The 19,313-nt window shown below is 35.8% G+C and overlaps 1 protein-coding gene across 15 annotated transcripts in view; it reads right to left on the bottom strand.

Moving 5' to 3' along the window:
* The window catches only part of ANKS1B (ankyrin repeat and sterile alpha motif domain containing 1B), a 1,250,661-nt gene that overhangs the window by 676,120 nt on the left and 555,228 nt on the right, over positions 1–19,313 (bottom strand). For all 15 annotated transcript variants that reach the window (XM_030819772.1, XM_030819768.1, XM_030819762.1 and 12 more), the window contains one exon: positions 9,324–9,504. In XM_030819772.1, the coding sequence (XP_030675632.1) occupies positions 9,324–9,504 (181 nt within the window). The remainder of the gene's footprint in view (positions 1–9,323; positions 9,505–19,313) is intronic.

Below are 19,313 nucleotides of genomic sequence, written 5' to 3'. Positions count from 1 at the left end.
GAAGAAAAGGTGGGTTAGCAAGTCAATAGACTTAAAAGTCAGAGTCCTGCTTTAGACCAATCAGAATGACATATGAAGATCTATTGTATAGACAAATGGGAAGCCCATCCCAGAAGAGAAAGGACATACCAGCTTCTGGAGAATTTCAAAAAGGAAAAGGCTGAATGAGATGGGGAAGATAGGGAAATAGTTCTACATTTGTGTCTGGAACTTTCCTTTCTGGGCACTGGCCTCGAGAGAATGTAGCATAATAAATAGGTATTGGCGAACATAAGAAAAGACAGCCCTGGGTTCCAAATCCCATCTAGATTCTGGGCAGGGCCACATCCTATTAAACTTGGTAGTTTCCTGTGGTAAGGACTAGCAAGATTTTGGGGATAAATCTTTCTGAGTTCCACTTACATTCCTAAATTACGAATGAGACCCAGAGGTACCTGGAGCCTCCAGAAGGGGGCCTCAGCAGGCAGCTGGTCTGAAAGCCAACTGGGTTGCCCTGGGGCCAGCTTGGCAAGGGGAGAGGTGACCGCTGCAGAGGCTAGGAAAGACAGATGGCTGACCTGGCAGAGACTCAGAGGGACCACTTTGCCAGTGCGAGGAGAGCTGAGGTGACCAGCCAGAAAGAGCTCCAGGCTCTGGCCAGAATGGTCTTGACCTAAATATGCCACCTGCAGGCCACAGGTATACTGGAAGGGATGCTCACTCCCTATTATCCCTTTTCCTGTGCGTCTCTCAGGCCCCATGTACCAACCATTCATTCATTAGGAGTTTGAACAAACTTTCTCCATCCTCCTCAAATATCTCATCTTTGCCATCTTTTGTTACTCTCCAAAGACAGCCTTGCTCTTAGTTCACAGAAAAAATAAGAGCCACTGGACAGTAAAATGCAAATCAGATCACCTCTCTTTGCCTAAAACACCTGTCAATGAATTCTCATTGCTCTTAGGATAAATACCAAAATCCTGAAGGTAGCTACAAGGGTTTGATTGGGCTTTTACTCCCTTTGCAGCTTCAACTCCTGTCATTTCTCTCCTTTCTCTCTGACCTGCAGTTTCATGTTAATTTCTACCACAGGGATTTTTTAAAATATGCTATTCCTTCTTTAAAGAATAATATTCCTTCCCCACCTTGGCCTACTTAATTCCTCTTTGTCTTTCAGAGCCCCACTCATTGTTGGCATGAGATCAGTCACCCCCTTTAGATACTCTCATAGCACTTTCTCATAATGGCACACCCTGAGTAAACATATTTATTTAATATTGCTCAGGTAAGCCAATAGTATTATATCAACTAATTTCATTCGGAATAACAAGTCCCATGCACTAGCTAACTAAAAAACCCCGTTATCTAACTGTATATTTTCATAATTTTAAGTGCTGAAAAGCAATCAACTTTTCTTCATCAAGCATCTCGTAACCTGTACCTTGCCTTCTACCTGATGTGCAATTTGTCACAAAGGCACTGGGTGACAGTCATCATGTGACACCACAGGGAAAACAGGAAAAAGTACAGGAGACACATTTCATGATTTATCAAGAAGTGACAAGAATATACTTTACCATTACATCTATATGCAGCATTTGATATAAAAATACTTGCCTCTAGGGTACCTAAAATCCTGGTCTATTGAAAGTACTGAAGTTACCAATCAATGACTCAGCTAATATATTTAATGTATATATTTGTAGGAAAACAGGTCCCAAAGATGTAATCTCACATCATTCTCTCTAACCCTTTACTTTCTCCATATCAGCTCGCCCCGAATCTTAGCTTGGAGTTGAGAGGTCATCTCAGCAGCCTATTCCTGGCCTTCCTGTCGGCTGGAGGCCAAAGCCTCCCTCAGCTGTCTGTGTCCAGTGGCTGCTGTAATAATGATGTCTCAGCTTCAGGAGGTCTATTTCCAGGCCATGTGAGCTAATTAAAACACAGGCCTTCATTTGCCTTTCTGGCAATCCCTGATCAGTGTGAGAGGCCTATGCCACCCTCTCCATTCTAATTTTAGCTCTCCTCTAGTGTTTTCTCTCCTTTGCAGAAAAGCATCGTATGCTGCTAACCACTTACAGGCTTTTGTTTTTGTTATTTCTCCCACTTGGAGAGAAGCACTTTTCCACTTTACTCCTTTTGGATTTTCTCCTTCTATCAGTTTTCTCCCGCAGGAGGTGATGGCTTGAAACTACTAGCAAAACTGAAGATAATTAGTTACCCAGGGTAGTTGACTTGCTTAGCAGGTGCCCTTGAGAAAGCGCTAATGCACAAAATTCTTCATATGGAAACAATTTTTTGGACACAGCTTTCTATAAAGCTAGAGAACACCTGTTATTACTGGTGATGCTCAGCTTCTTTTCCCCCAGCAATTCACAACACAACTATCCAGAGTTCAGAACTAGTAATTCACTCACGATAGGCTAAGATGCTATTTTTCAGTCTTTTAAAATGGATACTCTTTACTTCTGATAAGCATAAAATTATCACATGGCTTCCTCCCACCCTACCCTCCTTCACTGAAAAAAAAATCATTATCGGTGACAGAGCGAGACTCCGTCTCAAAAAAAAAAAAAATCATTATCTCAACTATCTACTCTACATATCTACTTGAATATCCAACAGAATTTCAAATTAAAATGTTCAAAACTGAGATTTCCCCATCTCCACTAATAGCAACTCCATCTTTCCAAAGGTCAAAACACCAAATATCTTTGAATTACATCTTTGTTCCCTTTTATTTTCTTATACCCTACATCCAATTCATCCAAATATATATGTAGATTGATAGATCAATCGATAGACAGATGACAGATAGATAGATAGATCTACCTTTAACATAGATCCAGAATTCTACCACTCCTCACCACCTCTATTTAAAAAAAACTGTTACCTGAGGAAAGAAGAACACACTAGCAACCATTAAGGGGACCCAAGAGATTGAAATATCTTAGCAGATGGGTTCTCAGGTCATTCAAAGGTTTCACATGAGAATGAGACACATAGTGGCCATGTGCAGAGAGAGCCCCTTAGGGAAGTGGCCTTGAATGAAACACCTCTCTTAGGGAGACTTTGGCAGCCAGGGAATGACATGAGGAGCCTTGGCACTTCAAGGAAGAGTGGGACAAAGTATAGAAGAAGTGAACTCAGATAAAGGTGATCTATATCATAATATGTTAAACAAATGGAAAGATTAAATATTATGAGCACAGTAAATGTTATGTCTTTAGAAGTATCAAACATTTCTTCCGGGAAATTGTTGTACTGATTTAATTGCAGTATTTAAGAATATGTTGATGGAGGAGAGGCTAACTCAGCTGCTCACTCCCATGGTCTTAAGACAATTGCTGATAATTATAATCATTCCTAGTTCCTTGTGCATCCCATTCTTTGAATCCAACAATTATTCCAGCCCTCTTCTTTAATACCTTGACTCCAGCAATACTTTGACCCCACTGGAATCTCCAATCCTAAGAGCTTATTGATTTTTCAGTGTTAATTATCTCCTTGTTCTCTTTCGCTTCCCTTTTCACCTTGAAGTCTGTGGTTAAATATTACACTCCCTTGCATTTATATATTTCCTTGCTCTTCAATCACTTCAATATACCAATTTAGCAAAACCACAACCTATGTAAAATTCAACTCTCCAAATACTCTGCACCTGCATCCTCCAGCTGACATAGGTTGGAGAAAAACACAGAACCACATTGGATACTCTAATTCTAAATGCATGAACACAAACTTTAAATAGGCCTTTAATGCTGCCAGGTGATCACATCATATACCTCCTTTGTCCACTCACTGTTTCTTCTAAACAACTGTTTCACACTGTCCTCTCTTTCCTCAAACTCTACATTTCCTTCTCTGTCTCTGTTTTCAACTGAAGCTGCTGCTCTCTACTTTGTAGAAAAACTGAAAACTATCAGAACAGATCTTCCCCAGATTCCCACCACATGGATCTCCTGCCAGTATTTGCACCCACAACCAAAACATCCTGCTGTTGTCCATGCTCCTGTCCAAAACTAATCTCTCCACTTGGTTAATAATAGAATTATCATCCCCTTTTTCTCCTCCATCGTAACTTACAAATTCCCCTATGAAGAAATTCCTTCAAGGGTAGTCTATCATTACTCTGAGTCCTCTCCTCCCATTCTCCCTTAAAACCACCACACGAGGCTCTATCATTTCCAACCAAATTGCTCTTGTCAAGGTCAGCAGTGACCCCCCCACCCCCAATATCGTTAAATCCATGAACCTATTCTAACTTAGTCCTCATCCTACTTAAATTATCAGCTATATTTGACAGAGTTGATCACTCTTTCCTTCTTAATAACTTTCTTCACCTGACTTCAGAACAAGACACTCACCAAAAGATTTCCTTCTATCTCACAGGTTGCGCCTTCTCAGCTTCCCTTGCTGGTGCTGCCTTTCATTCCATCCTTCCTCAAGCTCAGTTATTGGTCTTCTTCCTCTACACACGCTGCATATCATCTGTATAATGACGACGTTCACGTTTATATCTGCAGACTGGACCTTCTGCTGCCCACTCGACACATCTATTCAGATATTCAGTAGGCATCTCAAACTTAAAATTAACTCCTGGTATTTCTCACTGTTTACCAAACCTTCTCTTCCCCAAACCTCTTGTGTGTCAAATGATAGGAAATTCATTCTTATAGTTGTTAAGGAGAAAAGTCTTGGAGTCATCCTTAATTCTTCTCATTTTCTCATATACCATCTCCACTCCACCATGAAATTCCACTGGATCTGCCTTAAAAATATGTCCAACATCTCTCCATTTCTCTCTAACTCTGCTGATTCACCTTTGATCTTAGCTGCTTTCCCTCTCTTACTGCAATGCTGCAATTGCCTTCTAACTGGCTTTCCTGTATCCACCCTTGTTCCCTCTCCCCATCCATTATCAACATTATAGCCAGATTAATCCTCATAAAATAGAAGTTAGATCATGTGACTCTTCTTCTGAAAGAACTGAATAGGCTCTAAGCAAAATCACTCTGGGTTAAAGCCAAAGTCCTGAAATGGCTTATTAGGCCTTACATAATCTATCCCTCACCCTCTCTTCTTACCTATAAATATTCTACATTTCAAGGAGTAGCATCCACCTTTCACTCATCAGCTTAAGCTAGAAACTTTAGAGCCCTCCTTGAAATATTTCCCCTCATCTTTGCACATCCAATTACCACGACTTGCTAATTACTCTTTCCTTGTATCTCTTAAACCAATTTACATTTTCCCTTTGCTATGAAACTATTTCTCCCCTTCTCCAATGTCATTTCATCTCAAATCTACTACATATTAATACTAGAGTGAACTTTCTAGTTAAATGTAAACCTATTTATATCATTCCCCAGACTGTATAACACCAAAGCTTTTTAATTCTAACAACCTTTTTTGATGATTCACAAGTTGAAGCTTTAATCACAATTCAAGCTACTTTTTAAATGGCCCTCTGTTACAATAAATTCATTGGTTCACTTAAAAGTGTTTTGCAGCATACGATTTATTTTTGAAGATGCATTAGTCTTTCTTCTGTTAAATGCCATTTTGGTCAAGATTAATTTTTTGTGCATGCAATCATTTATAAAATGAAATGTAGATTAATCAGTAAATTTAAATTATACTTCTAAGTCAAGAAAAGGTCAGCTATCTCGGCATAAGCTTGGTCAGCTACCTTGGCATACCTTGTACAGACTTACAATAGACCCCTCTATCTTAAAGCTACTACAGATTTCAAATAATAACATGAAAAACAAAAATAATATTAAGCAATAACTGCGACAATATTAAAGAATAATATTAGTTGCCAAGGTTTACAAAATGTATTAACATAAACTCATTTATTACTACAAATACCTAAAGCGTAGATATTATTTCCACTTTCAGAGGAGCAAATTAAATATCAGAAAAGTTAAAGGTTCTGATGGAAAATATCTAGCAAATCAGTGATGGAACTGACTCTTGAACTCATTCTCTTTATATACCCAGTGGCAATGTCTTTAAAGCGTAACAAATTCAATATGTGTAAGTTAATAAAATGCTATTTTTGCAAGTACAAATGCCTTCCTTCCAAGTTTTCCTTTTTAATGTAAAGCAAAACAAATTGTGCTTTCACATTATTACTAAATATCAGTCTATCCTAAAATTGTTTATGTAACGTGGAGGTGATATATTACCTTAGAAAACCACTATAACATGGTACTGGAAACCATTTCAACTGTTAAAAAGTTAGATTTCAGTTCTGTTTAAAGGTCAGACCTGAAAATATCCTGATGATTACAATTTCTCCACACATTTTGGATGATGCCACTGAACTCCTGGCAGCAGCAAAATGTGTTTGTTCTGATCCTCTGCTTCTGGTGGTCAGTGTCAGAGTGGAGAAAAGGCGCCAGGGCTTTGGGACTAGACCTAAATTTCTGTTGCTTTTAATTAAAATAATAAAGGGAAAAAGGTAATATTTCTATCCAATTGAGACAGAAAAAATTGTTGAAAACAGATTTTTACCTGTTGAAAAATATGCAGAATATTGAAGGTGGAAATAATTATGCCCAAAACAATGCACTAACTAAAACGAAACCAAGAAAGTCATTCTGAAAGGCAAGTATCAAAGCATCTGTCATTGCCCCAATTTAGGTTTTTAAATCTGGAACTAGTCATTCAAATAAATATTGTTTGAATAATAACTGTATGCCCAGAACCATTCCTAGGTCCACATACCACTACTTTTTGTTTTTACAAATCACATCTCATCTCTCCTGTCCTATAAAACTTGCATTTAGTACATAACAGACAATACATTTTAATGCTCACTGAATGAATGCTAGGATTGATGTAGAATACAAAGAATTATGTTAATATCATAGTTATTGCTACTACTACTAATAGTTACTAACATTTATTGAGCACTAACTATCTGCCAGGCACTGTGTTAGTCACTTTACATGCATCACCACAGTACAGGGTAAGTTAATCTAATTAATTCATTGTTAATCTAATTCTATAGTAAGAAAACTATAGCATAAAGAGATCAAGTCTCATAGCTAGGTAAGAGGCTCAGTTTCACAGCTAGTAATCAAACTTCTGGCAGTCTGACCTCAGTGCGTAAATGAGCCAGAGACCAATCAATTGCAGCTTACATTCTAGAAAGAAGATAAGAAATAAGTAAAGAAGTAATCAATATAATTTTACATAGGAGATAAGGCTATGGATAAAAGAAAATGGGATGCTTTGATAGAAGTGACTAGAGTGATATAGAAAATGGTTAAAAACATGAACTCTAGTACCAGGTTTGAGTTCATACCAGAGCTTTTTCCGGCTCTGTCATTATGGGCTGTTATTTAGTTATTTATGTTCTTTGTGTATTTCCTTATCTACAGATAATACTGAATTTATATGACAATCATGAGGTTTAAATGAGTTGATATACATAAAATGCCTAAAACAGTTCCTGACACATAGCATCATTTAAGTATTTATTATTATTGTTATTTTTGCATTTTTATTGTTATAATTCTTATCATATTGAGGACATCTATTTGAGATAGGGTGGTATGGGAAGGCCTGTATGAGGAAATGCATTTGAGCCAAAACCTAAATGACACTTAGGCACATGAAAATTTTAAGGCAGAGATTCCAGGCAAAGGAACCGAAGCGCAAAAGCCCCAAGGCCAGAATGTTCAGCTAAGAGGGCCAGTATGGTCCAGGATGAGTTCAGTCAAGTTACAGAGCTGGTCAAGAGCCAGGCTAAATTAGGCACCACTGGATATGGTAAGGAGTTGGATTTTATTCTAAGTGCGATTAGAAGACATGGGAACATTTTAAGCATGGTAATGACATGCTTTGATTTACATTTTATAAATATCACTCTGGCTTCCATGAAAGTTTGGATTATAACTTCCACAGAATATCAATCTTACCATTCCCATTAGTCATTGTTTTTAAAATCTTCGCTTTATTCCTAGGGGAAAGTAATTCTCTATATTTCCGGAATGTTTGTGTTAGTGCTTTTAAACATAGAGTCAGATTAAAGGACTTAAGTAGGTATATGAGCATACATATATACTCATACACTCACTGTGAACAAAGATTATATGGAATACTCACACAGACCACACGTGATTATTCTAAATTCAAATTAGAATTTGAATTCACTGAATGAATGCTAGGCTGGGTTTTTGAATCATGTTTCTTGGAAGGAAAGTAATTGTTTACTTACATGAAAGTTGACCATATGAATTAGGTCATTCTTGTTATACCCAACTAAAACAGTTGAGAGGTCAAGGGGAGAAAGCATCTAGGGCACATAACACTGTTCCAAGAATGTAATTCCCTGTGAGCTTGGCTGCTGAAGCTGCCTGCTGTAACCTGAAACCAGTTTTATCTAATAGCTACTGAAACAACCTGCTGCAACTCTGAGAATCATTTTACCCAGAGCCATCACTTACCAATCAAAACTTGCCAGCTCACCAACATATTATTAGCGCCAATGAACTTCCTCAAAGAGCAATATGTAACTTTCCCCTTTTTTGTAAAACCTCTAACCGTCTGTTCTTTGGACATATTGAAGACCACCCAGCCTATGAGTATGCCACAAATTGCAATTCTTGATTTCCAAATAAAACATTTAAAATTAAGACTTTTGTCTCTATATTGTATTTGTCTTTAACCCCTATTGTAAATTATATGACAGGGGAGGATATTCTTTGGGTCCCACTTCTCTTATTTCTAATATGTCCCTTGGCCTTACCAGGCGTTAGCTCCTTGTCCCCCAAAATAAAGAAAGTTTTGCAAATCTGACTGCATGGAACGATGTATGTTTTACTAGTAGGTGGTGTTATTTTTCTTAATCTTACCCTCGCACCCAGCATTTTCTCCCCCAACACACTTCCTCTGCAAGTTCACCATGGTTTAAATAGGTTGAAAGCCAGCCTAGACCATATTGTACAATTCCTTCTTACCAGACATCCTTGATATAAGTTCTCCGGCTTCAAAGCATCTCTTAATAAAGTTGTCTGTTGATTAGTTGATACTGCTGTGTGGTGAGGGGTAAATGGCAGTGGAAGAACATTTCCAGGCCCCTGGTATTTTTACTACTATAATCACATGAAATCGTCATCTTTAATATCTAACACCAAAAGGCCATCCGTGTATTCAAAAAAAAATATTACAGCCACACTGACAAAAATCCTAAAGCCCTACATTGCCACACATGGAGGTGAACTAAAAACACAATGCAATTTGTACAAAGACTCCTCCTAATTCCTCTAACTCATAAAGACTTCGGTCTTAAAATAAAAAATACAGCTGCATAAAGTGAACTGCTTTACCTGTATGGTTAGCTCCCTCATTCTTGACTTCTGTGGTTCCCACAGAAGAGGTGGGTGGACTAGCAGGAGAGCTGGCAGTAAAGCTTGTGCACCCTGTAGATGTGTTGATTTCAAAATATTCTTGGTTGTGATTCATTCGGTGAAAATCCAGAGAAGACACAATGGATGTTCGCTGTTTAGGCTAAAATAAATGAGCATGACGAGAGTATTAATATGATCATGTTCATCTTCAGCCCAATCTCCCCATCAATTTAATCTAAGTGATAATTTTTTTTCAGTTAAAAACTATCTGGGTTTTATACTTAAAATATAATTGTGCTTTACAGAGATACATTAAATAATTTCTTGATGAATTAAATAATAAAAAATTATTTAATGAGAAAATATTATGGCATAGTTGATGTGATAGGTTAGGCTTTTCATTTGCTTTCCCCAGAAGATTGTAAAAATATAGTGCACAAAATTTCTCTTGGTAATCAATTTTGAAAGTTGCAATTTTAAGTCACCTTTCATTCAACTAACATTTATTAAGCATCTGGCATTTGACAGACCCAGAGGATATAGAATCTAATAATAATAAAAGGGCCCTTACAACATAGAAGAATAATTAAGGCAGTTCCATTTTCTTATTCTTTAAATAGTCCAAGGAATTGGTGGCATTAGATATTGTTCCCAAGTACAAGATGCTGGAATTTTATCATCAGAATTAAATAAAGTTATATGGAACATTTTCTAGGATCTCAGAATATGCTTGGTATTTGTAGTGAACTTTGATTTTCTTTTTTAAGAATTTTAATTAATCCCCAAATAGCAAGAAAAGTCAATTTAAACATAAAAGTTAAAATCATGGAGTAATAGCAGATATAATCTATACCCTTCGTCAGTAATGAATTACTCTCTATAGCAATTTTCTGGGGCTTTTTCCCCATAGTTTTAATTATATTCACTTTTTTTTCTTGCCTAGCAGAGCTTCTAACATTGTCCTTCAGAAAAACTGCAGTTTTTTGGCTCTCAAATGTGTGTGTTTTCCCAGGAATCAACTCAAACTTACTTTTTATTTTTTAGTTTACATTACTGAAATATTAAAAATCTCTTATAATAATTATGAGATCAAACGGAAACTTTTTATAATAAGGTAAAGTTTATTGTACTTTACTTTCTCCAAAGTACAATTAACTTTTGGTTTACTAATGTTTTTGTTACCCTCAAATATGTGTTAATCACTGCACTCCATAGATTATTTTCCTGCAAAATATTCAAATTGCTATCTCTTCCAGCTTATCATTTTTTTCCAAGTAGATATCATTTAGTCTATAACCTAAAATAGACAGTCATATGGAAAATATCTGCAGAGTAGAGTTTTTTTAAAAAAATATAAAGTGTGTAAATTATCACAATATGATTTATTCTTTCACCAATATTTCACCAAATATTTTTATGAAAGACGTTGAGAGGTATAAACATTGTTATGCAAGAGAGTGCAAGTCATTTATTATTATGACACATCAACTAAGTGATAGAATTCCAATTAGCACCCACAGAGGACTCAGTTGCTTTTGAAATACAAAAGATCGGGGTTTAATGTCAGGCTTGGTTTCTCACGAAATGTTTGTCCTTGGGACTACTGAATCTCAATTTCACGTTCAATGTCCTTTCCACTACATTCTATAACAGCAATTAGAAAGGCATGAGCTATAGCGCTGGCTCCAATGGAGCCCATCATTCTAGGCTTTGTTTTATTGTGTTGTGTTTTTGTTTCACTTTACGTGAAGGCAATGGACCACATTTCTATGTTTCTTCTCATAAATTTTATAAAGGTCAAGCCAAATGATATATATGATTCCTCCATTTCTAAATGTTTCTTAAATACATGTTTCTGAATCCTGACCACCCATGGTTCTAACTGCTTTAAAAACACAATGTTTTATGCAATCATGAAAACAAACAAGCTATTTTTTGCAATATTAATTCATTCTACAAATATTTGCTGAACATATACTAAACTGCAGATATCATGCACCTAAGCACTGTGATAGGAATAAAACAAGTAAGACATTGTGCCTGTTTTCTGTATGAATATAGACTTGAGGTGGGAGGATGGATGGCACACGAGGCTTTGAAGAAGAGACAAGCAATCCAACGATTATGCTTCAGTATCATATAGCAGTAAGGGTGACGAAAAATTAGAAGCATTATACTTAGTCATGCCCTAAGGCAAGGGTCAGCAAACTATGGCCTGTGGCTCAAATCTGGCCTTCTTCCTGTTTCTAAAAATGAAGTTTTATTGGAACAAAACTGCACCCATTGCTCCCTCATTTAGTTACGGTCTATGACTGCCTTCGTACTATAATTGCAGAGTTCAGTAGTTGCAACACAGGTCATATTTTCCACAACACTTGAAATATTTATTATGTCTGGCTTTTTAGAGAAAATATTTGGCCACTCCTTTTCTATGGAATTATTTCACACATCAATTTTGTGCTCAATAAAACCATAACTATAGGTTTCCTTTTATTTCCCAGCCTGATTTGCATTTGGGTTGGGCCATGTGACTAATTCTCATCAAATACAATATTAGTAGAAGTGAGATTTTTCTATCCCTCTCTTACTCTCCTGATGACGTAGTTGAAAGATGAAGGAAAGTCATGAAACCCACATTAGTTTTATGAGATGTCCCTTTTTTATATTTTTATTTTAAGTTCAGCGGTACATGTGCAGGTTGGTTACATAGGTAAAGGTGTGTCGTGGGGGTTTGTTGAACAGATTATTTTATCATGCAGGTATTAAGCCTAGTACCCATTAGTTATTTTTCCTGATCCTCTCCCTCCTCCCACCCTCCACCATCTGATAGGCCCCAGTGTGTGTTGTTCCCCTCTATGTGTCCATGTGTTCTCATCATTTAGTTCCCAGTGATGAGTGAGAACATGTGGTATTTGATTTTCTGCTCTTGCATTAGTTCACTCAGGATAACAGCCTCTGGCTCCATCCATGTCCCTGCAAAGGACATGATATCATTCTTTTTTATGGCTGCATAGTATTCCATGGTGTATATATACCACATTTTCTTTATCCAGTCTATCACTGGTGAGCATTGAGGTTGATTCCATGTCTTTTATATTGTGAATAGTGCTGCAATGAACATACGCAGGATGTGTCTTTGTAATAGAATTATTTATTTTCTTTTGGGTATATATGCAGCAATGGGATTGCTGGATCAAATGGTATTTCTGACTTTAAGTCTTTGAGGAATCACCACACTCTCTTCCACAATGGTTGAACTAATTTACACTCCCACCAGTAGTGCATAAGTGTGGCTTTTTCTCCACAACCTTCCCAGCATGTGTTATTTTTTGACTGTTTAATAATAGCCATTCTGAACTGATGTGAGATGGTATCTCATTGTGGTTTTGGTTTGAATTACTCTAATGATCAATGATGTAGCACTTTTTTTCATATAGTTGTTAGCTGCATGTATGTCTTCTTTTGAGCAGTGTCTGTTTACTTTTCTTTTTTTTCTTTTCTTTTTATTTTTTGAGATGGAGTCTCTATCACCCAGGCTGGAGTGCAGTGGCACTATCCCAGCTCAATGCAACCTCTGCCTCCTAGGTTCAAGCGATTCTTGTGCCTCAGGGTCTCGAGTAGCTGGGATTACAGGCAAGCATTACCATGTCTGGCTAATTTCTGTATTTTTAGTAGAGATGGGGTTTTGCCATGTTGGTCAGGCTGGTCTTGAACTCCTGGCCTCAAGTGATCTGCCCACCTCGTCCTCCCAAAGTGCTGGGATTACAGGCATGAACCACCACACCTGGCCCCCAATGCTCACTTTTTAATGGGTTTTTTTCTTGTAAATTTAAGTTAATTTTCTTATAGATGCTAGATATTAGCCTTTGTCAGGTGAACAGTTTGCAAAAATTTTCTCCCCTTCTGTGGGTTGTCTATTTACTCTGTTGATGGTTTCTTTTGCTGTGCAGAGGCTCTTTAGTTGTATTAGATTTCATTTGTCAATTTTTTCTTTTATTCCACTTGAAGGAACACTTATACACTGTTGATGGGAGTTTAAATTAGTTCAACCATGAAGACAGTATGGTGATTCATCAAACAGAAACTTTGAGGATATTTCTGTTCCTAAAAACAAAAATATACCATTTGACCCAGCAATCTAATTGCTGGGCATATACCCAAAGGAATATAAATCATTCTGTCATAAAGACACATACACACATATGTTCACTGCAGCACTATTCACAATAGCAAAGACATGGAATCAATCTAAATGCCCATCAGTGATAGATTGGATAAAGAAAATGTGGGATATAATATATAGCATGGAAAACTATGCAGCCATAAAAAAGAATGAGATCATGTCCTTTTCAGGAACATGGATGGAGACAGAAGCTATTATCCTTAGCAAACTTAGACAGGAACAGAAAACCAAATATTGCATGTTCTCACTTATATATGGGAGCTAAATTATGATAACTAATGGACACATAGAGAAGAACAACACATACTGGGCCTATTGGAGAGTGGAGGGTAGGAGGAAGGAGAGCATCAGGAAAAATAACTAATGGGTACTAGGCTTAATGCCTGGGTGACAAAATAATCTGTACAACAAACCCCCATGATATGATTTTACGTATGTAACCTGCACACGTACTCTTGAACTCAAAATAGAAGTTAAGTAAAAAATTAAAAAAAGAAATGAGAACAAAGAAGCTGCTTTGAGGAAACAACAAAATTCAAGATAACACAGATGAGGTATTCAGAATCCTATCAGATAAATGTAAAAAAGAGATTGAAATTATAGAAAAGAATCAAGCAGAAATTCTGGAGCTGAAAAATGCAACTGGTGTACTGAAGAATGCATTAGAATCTGTTAAAAGCAGAATTGATCAGGCAGAAGAAAGAATTAGTGAGCTTCAAAACAGGCTATTTGTAAACATATGGACAGAGAAGACAAAAGAAAAAAGAATAAAAAAGAATGAATCATGGCTTCAAGATCTAGAAAATAGCTTCCAAAGGGCAAATCTAACAGTTATTGGCCTTATAGAGGAGGTAGAGAGAGGTGGGTGGAATAGAAAGTTTACTCAAAGTGAGAACAGAGAACTTCCTAGACCTAAAGAAAGATCTCAATATTCAAGTATAAGAAGGCCATAGAATACCAAGGAGATTTAATCCAAACAAGACTACCTCAAGCTATTTAATTATTAAACTCTCAAAGTTTAAGGATAAACAAAGGATTATAAATGCAGCAAGAGAAAAAAACAAATAACATACAATGAAGCTCCAATATGCCTGGCAGCAGATTTCTCAGTAGAAACCTTACATGCCAGGAGAGGGTGGCATGACATATTTAAAGTGCTGGAGGAAAAAATGTTTATCCTAGAATAGTATATCCAGTGAAAATATCCTTCAAACATAAAGGATAAATAAAGACTTTCCCAGACAAACAAAAGTTGAGAAATTTCTTCAACACTAGATCTTTCCTACAAGAAATGCTAAAGGGAGTTCTTCAGTCTGAAAGAAAATGACGTTAATGAGCAACAAGAAATCATCTGAAAGTATACAACTCACGAGAAAAAAAAAACACAGAATATTATAACACTGTAATTGGGATGTGTGAACTCATATTTTGTGGTGACAAACGAAAAAATAGACTGATAATAATAAGTATGAAAACCTTTCAAGACACAGGCAGTACAGTAAGACATAAATAGAAACAACAAAAGTTGAAAAGTAGGGGGACAAAGTTAATGGCTACAGTATTTATTAGTTTTTCCTTTGCTTGTTTGTTTATGTAATCAGTGTTAAGTTGCCATCAGTTTAAAATAATGGATTATAAAAAATTATTTGCAAGCCTTAAGGTAAATTCAAATAAAAAAATCCTACAGTAGATACATAAGAAATAAAACAAGAAATTAAAACATACCAGCAGAGAAAATCACCTTCACTAAAAAGAAGAGAGGGAGGAAGGAGAGAAGGAGGAGATCACAAAAAAACTAGAAAACAAATAACACAATGGCAGGATAAGTGCTTATCATTAATATCAGTAATACTGAATAATTAGACTAGAATCTCCAGTCAAAAGACAGAGAGTGGTTGAATGGATTAAAAAAAAGAAAAACCCAACAATCTATTGCCTGCAAGAAATACACTTCACCTATAAAGATACACATAGACTGAAAATAAAGGGATGGACAAAGATATTCCACGCAAATAAAAATCAAAAAAGAGCAGGAGTAGCTATACTGATAAGACAAAATAGATTTCAAGAAAAAAACATAAAAACAGACAAAAAATCATTACATAATGATAAAGGGTGAATTCAAGAAGATGATATAATAATTTCAAATATATATGCACCCAGATATATAAAGCAGATGTTATTAAGGCTAAAGAGAGACATAGACCCCAATACAATAGTAGCTGGAGACTTCAACAACCCACTTTCATCATTGGACAGATCATTCAGACAGAAAAGCAACAAAGAAAGATCAGACTTAATCTGTACTATAGGTCAAATGGGCTTAATGGGTATCTACAGAACATTTCAATGAACAGTTACAGAATATACATTCTTCTCCTCAGTACATGAGTAATTCTCAAAGATAGACCATTTGTTAGGCCACAAAACAAGTCTTAAAAAACTAAAAAATAAATTGAAATTATATCAAGTATCTTCTTTAATCACTATAAAACTAGAAATCAATAACAAGAGGAATTTTGGAATCTATACAAATACATGAAAATTAAATAGTATGCTACTGAATGACCAAATGGGTCAATGAAGAAATTAAGAAGGGAATGTAAAAATGTCTTGAAGCAAATGGTAATGAAAAGACAACATAGCAAACCCTATAGGCTACAGCAAAAGCAGAACTAACAGGAAAATTTATAGCTATAAGCACCTACATCAAAAAAGTAGAAAAACTTCAAATAACCTAACAATATACATCCTAAGAACTAGAAAGGCAAGAGAAAACCAAACCCAAAATTAGAAGAAAAGAAATAATAAAGATCAGAGCAGAAATAGATAAAATTGAAACAAAGAAAACACTATAAATGCTAAATAAAATAAAAAATTGGTTTTTTGAAAAGATAAAATTGACAAACCTTTAGCCAGATTAAGAAAAGAGAGATACGGCTCAAATAAATAAAATGAGAGAAGAAACAGACAACATTACAACTGATGCCACAGAAATTCAAAGGATCATTAGAGCCTCCTAGGAGCAAGTAGTAGTCTCCCAGCATAGAAAAGCCCAGGATCTGATGGCTTCACTGCTGAATTCTACCAAACATTTAAAGAATAACTAATACATACCTTACTCAGCCTATGCCAAGAAATGGAGGAGGAGGAAATACTTCTGAACTCATTCTACAAGGCTAGTATTACCCTGATACCAAAACCGGACAAAGAGACATCAAAAAAAGAAAACTATAGGCTAATATTCCTGATGCATGTTGATGCAAAAATTCTCAACAAAATACTAGCAAACCAAATTCAACAACACATTAAAAAGGCCATTCATTATGATGAAGGGGGATTTATCCCAGGGATGCAAGGATGGTTCGACTTATGCAAATCAATCAAATAATACAACATAACAGCAAAATTAAGGACAAAAAAACTATATAATTAATTTAATTGATGCTGAAAAAGAATTTGATAAAATTCGACATCCCTTCATGATAAAAACCCACTGGGTATAGAAGAAACAGACCTCAAATAGTAAAAGCCATGTACAACAGACCCACAGTATCATACGAAATGGGAGAAAACTGAAAGCCTTTCCTCTAAGATCTGGAACTTGACAAGGATGCCCACTTTTAGCAATCTTATTCACCATGATACTGGAAGTTCTGGCTAGTAATCAGACAAGAGAAAGAAATAAAGGGCATCCAAGTTGGAAAGGAAGAATTTGAATTAGCCTTGTTTGCAGATAATATGATCTTATATATTTTGAAAAACCTAAAGATTCTACCAAAAAACTATTAGAACTGATAAATTCAGTAAAGTTGCAGAATACAAAATCAACATACAAAAATCAATAGCATTTCTATATGCCAACAGTGAATAATCAGAAAAAATAGAACAAAGAAGTCTCATTTACAATAGCTACAAATAAAACAAAATATCTAGGAATAAACTTAACCAAAGAAGTAAAAGAGCTCTACAGTGAAAACTATAAACATGGATGAAAGACATTGAACATCATATAAGAAAATGAAAAGATATTCCACTTTCTGGATTGGTAGAATAAATATTGTTAAAATATCCATACTACCTAAAGCAATCTACAGATTCAATGCAATCGTTAACAAAATACTAATGATATTCTTCACAGAAATGGAAAAAACAATCCTAAAATTTATATGGAACCAAAAAAGACCCAGAAGAGCATAAGCCATCATGAGCAAAAAGAATAAAACTGGAGGAATCATATTGCCTGACTTCAAGTTATACTACTGAGCTATAGTAACCAAAACAGCATGGTTCTGGCATAGAAGCAGACAAATAGACCAATGGAACAGAATGGACAAGCCAGGAACAAATCTATACACTGACAGTGAATTTATTTTTGACAAAGGTGTCAAGAACATACACAAGGTTACATAAGGGAAAAGACAGGATGGTGGTAGAAAAACAGGATATCCATATGCAGAAGAATGAAAGTAGACCCCTATCTCTTACCATATACAAAAATCAAATCAAAATGGATTAAATAATTAAATCTAAGACCTCAAACCACAAAACTACTAAAAGAAAGCGTTGGGGAAACTCTCCAGGACATTGGACTAGGCAAAAATTTCTTAAGGAACACCTCACAAGCATAGACAACCAAAGCAAAAGTGGACAAATGAGATTATATCAAGCTAAAAACTTCTGCATAGCAAAGGAGACAACCAGTAAAGTGAAGAGACAACCCAAAGAATGGTAGAAAATATTTACAAGCTATCCATCTGACAAGAGATTAACAGCCAGAATACGTAAGGAGATCAAAAAACTGAAAAGGAAAAAAAAAATCTAAGAATCTGATTTAAAATGGGCAAAAGATCAGAATAGACATTTCTCAAAAGAAGACATACAAATGGCAAACCGATATGAGAAAAGGTGTTCAATATTACTGATCATCTGAGAAATGCAAATTACAACTACAAGGAAATATCATCTCACCCCAGTTAAAATGGCTTTTATCCAAAAGACAGGCAATGACGAATGCTGGCAAGGATGTAGAGAAAATGAAACCCTTGTAAACTGCTGGTGGGAATGTAAATTAGTACAACCAATATAGAGAAAAATGGAGATTTTGGAGGTTCCTTAAATAACTAGAAATAGAACTACCATATGATTCAGCAGTCACACTGCTAGGTATATTCCCAAAAGTATATCGAAAACATAGCTGCATTCTCTCTCATGTTTATTGCAGGACTATTCACAATAGCCAAGATGTAGAAGCCACCTAAGTGTCTATCTACATATGAATGGATAAAGAAAATGTGGTACATATACACAATGGCATACTATTCGGCTATAAAAAAGAATGAGATCCTGTCATTTGCAACAACATGGATGGAACTGGAAGTCATTACGTTAAGGGAAATAAGCCAGGCACATAAAGACAAACATTGCATGTTCTCATTTATTTGTAGGAACTAGAAAATTAAAACAATTGAACTCACAGTGGTAGAGAGTGGAGTGATGGTTACCAGATGCTAAAAATGGTAATTTGGGTGGTGGGGGGAGTGGGAATAGTTAATGGGCTCAAAAATGTAGCTAGAATGAATAAGATCTAGTATTTGATAGCACAATAGTCAGAAATAATTTATTGTACATTTTAAAGTAACTAAAACCATATAGCTGAATTATGGGTAATACAAAGAAAGGAAAAATGCTTGAGTTGGTGAACACCCCACTTACCCCAAAATGATTATTACACTGCAGGCCTGTGTCAAAATATCTCATATACTCCATAAATATATATACCTATG

The sequence above is a fragment of the Nomascus leucogenys genome, chromosome 10, assembly GCF_006542625.1.
Source record: "Nomascus leucogenys isolate Asia chromosome 10, Asia_NLE_v1, whole genome shotgun sequence".
NCBI lineage: Eukaryota > Metazoa > Chordata > Mammalia > Primates > Hylobatidae > Nomascus > Nomascus leucogenys.
Note: the sequence above shows the minus strand (reverse complement) of the source record. Positions and strands in the feature narration are given on the sequence as shown.